This window comes from Pinus tabuliformis, chromosome 7, assembly GCF_031772625.1.
Source record: "Pinus tabuliformis cultivar Carrire ecotype Pingquan chromosome 7, CPIR1, whole genome shotgun sequence".
In the NCBI taxonomy this organism is placed as follows: Eukaryota; Viridiplantae; Streptophyta; class Pinopsida; order Pinales; family Pinaceae; genus Pinus; species Pinus tabuliformis.
The window spans coordinates 364,253,661-364,256,046 of record NC_142293.1 but is presented as its reverse complement, the minus strand read 5'-3'; the positions used below and the strand labels follow the sequence as shown (position 1 = coordinate 364,256,046).

Below are 2,386 nucleotides of genomic sequence, written 5' to 3'. Positions count from 1 at the left end.
GGTTGATATTTATCTCAAAAGTAGTTATGTCCCTTCTACGTATTAAATTAAATTGATTAATTAAAAATATGTCATCTACACAAGTGTCATATAAAATGAGTTATGGTTTTTTTAGGCATTTGGGATTAGAAATCCATGGTATTGTAACAAAGGCTATTCATAATTTCAAAATCTCCATGGTTAAGTTGAGGTAAATATCCATAATCAAGAATTTTGTTACATATTTTTTAAATGTATATATTTTAACTCATATATTAATTCATTTTATATTTATTAATAATAATAACTTAAAATAAAAAATCCTTGCGCGCGTGGCCTGCTCCTCTGCTCTCAAGCTAGGGTTCTGAGAGTTCTACAGCGCCGCCCAGGCTGCTGCGCCCCTGCGCACAGCCTCGCCCTCCCCTCCGCAGCCAGATGGAGACTCCCAAGAGCTCTGCCCCCCCAGCGGATCCGCCTCCTGAAGTCACTGCTTTCAGAAATTTGATTGCAAATGGGACAAATCGCCCTCCTTCTGTAACTCAGCAGAAATTCATCAAAAGAATGGATACGATACCCTCTGTTGCCCTGCCAGAGGAGGACACCTGCAAAGCGGTGCTGAATTTGGCAGAAAGAGGCCTCATAGGCCAGTTTACAGGCCTATGGCCCTCCCCCAAATCCGTGGAGGAATGGACCCAAAGAAACTGGAAACCTCTGATAAAAGACGGAGTGAAGAGTTATTTTGTTGGCAAAGGGTACTTCGTTTTTGTATTTGAAAACACGGAAGACAGAAGCTTAATATTCAGAAACGGTCCCTACTTCATGGGGCCGCAGGGACTGTATTTAAATCAATGGAACCCAGACTTTGATCCCTCTCAAGACGTCCCATCTGCTGTGCCGGTGTGGGTAAGGCTCCCTCATCTGCCCCTTCATTGCTGGAATCAAAAATCGTTTCAGACCATCGGGAACGCATTAGGCAAGTATATAGATCAGGCTGTAAGAAGAGACCAATATTATTGTGCGCGTATCTGCGTCGAAGTGGACCTTGAAGAAGGATTGCCTGAAGCGAGCAAGCTCTCGGTGGCAGGGTGGACGCACATCCAAGAGCTCGACTACGAACAGCTCCCCTTTAAATGCAGACATTGTCATGGCTACGGTCACTTTGCCAAGCATTGTAAGAAGAAAGCAGAGTAACAGTCTGAAAAAAAGAATGGAGATCAATGGACCCTAGTCCAGAGAACAGCCCAAGCAAAGAAAGATGCAGGAAAAAGAACAGCAACAGGGGACAGGAACATCAACATCCCAACTCAGGCAGAGGGAGAAAAAGCAAAAGGAACCGAGGAGGCACAACCCGATCCACCGAACAAAGACCAGGAAAAAGCGAACCACGAGGAAACCACTCCTGCAAGCAAAGAGGGAGGGGGCGACATCCAAGGCAGCCCCTCTAACCCCACCTATGCAGAAATCATAAAGAAAAAGCTAGCCGAAAGCTCTGAGTCCTCAGAGGAAGAACTCTTTGAGAGACCATTAAAAAGACCCAGAAGGAAATCCCGCAAGGAAAAAAGAGAAGAAGAAGCAGAAAGGCTCAAAACCCAAGGGATCCAATCCACGATAGAAATGACAATCGGAAGAAGTAGCAGGCCCAGGTCATCCAAGGGTGGCTCCACCCCTATCATAGGTAAATAATGAAGCTAGTCTCTTGGAATTGCAGAGGACTAGGGAACCCCGCAAAAATAGAAGCAGTAAAGGATCTTTTAAAGTCGGAACCTACTGACATCCTCTTGCTCCAAGAGACTAAGATAGCAGGACAAGCCCTGCTAGAAACCAGCAAATTAAAATGGAAGAAAAGTTCAGGCATAGCTGTCAGCGTTCGGGGCTCCTCAGGAGGTCTGGCAACTCTCTGGAACGAAGATCAATTTCAGCTGATCAACACTCACGAGACCCTGCATTGGATATATACAGAAATAACCCACATTTCAAGTAAGTTATCTATCTCTCTAGTCAATCTATATGTACCTGTCAATTACTTCGAAAAAAGAGACTGCTGGAACTCTCTAGCAGAGTTTCTTGAGCAGGAAACCCCCACCAACATCATTCTCGCTGGAGATCTCAACATAGTTTTGAAAGCCAAAGAAAAAAGAGGAGGTACCAACTCCAAGGACCCTATGGTGGGTGTAGTGGAGGAGCTTGCTCAGCACTGGGATCTGCAAGATTTTAACCCAATCCAAGGCTTATTCACCTGGTCAAACAATAGAACAGGAACAGATCATATCTCTGCTCGTCTGGACCGATTTCTTGTGCAAACCTCCCTCCTCATGAACAAGAAAATCATAACAACAAAAATTCTGCCCAAGTTGTCCTCTGACCACAAGCCAATACAGCTCTGTTTAGAAGATGAAGAGGATTTGGG

The 2,386-nt window shown here is 44.7% G+C and overlaps 1 protein-coding gene across 1 annotated transcript; it reads left to right on the top strand.

Annotated features, from left to right (window-relative positions):
* Nucleotides 1-414: 414 nt before the first annotated feature.
* LOC149247478 (uncharacterized) lies at nucleotides 415-1,170 on the top strand. The gene has a single exon (XM_089444304.1). The coding sequence runs from the start codon at nucleotides 415-417 to the stop codon at nucleotides 1,168-1,170; it is 756 nt and encodes a 251-aa protein (XP_089300430.1).
* Nucleotides 1,171-2,386: the final 1,216 nt, after the last annotated feature.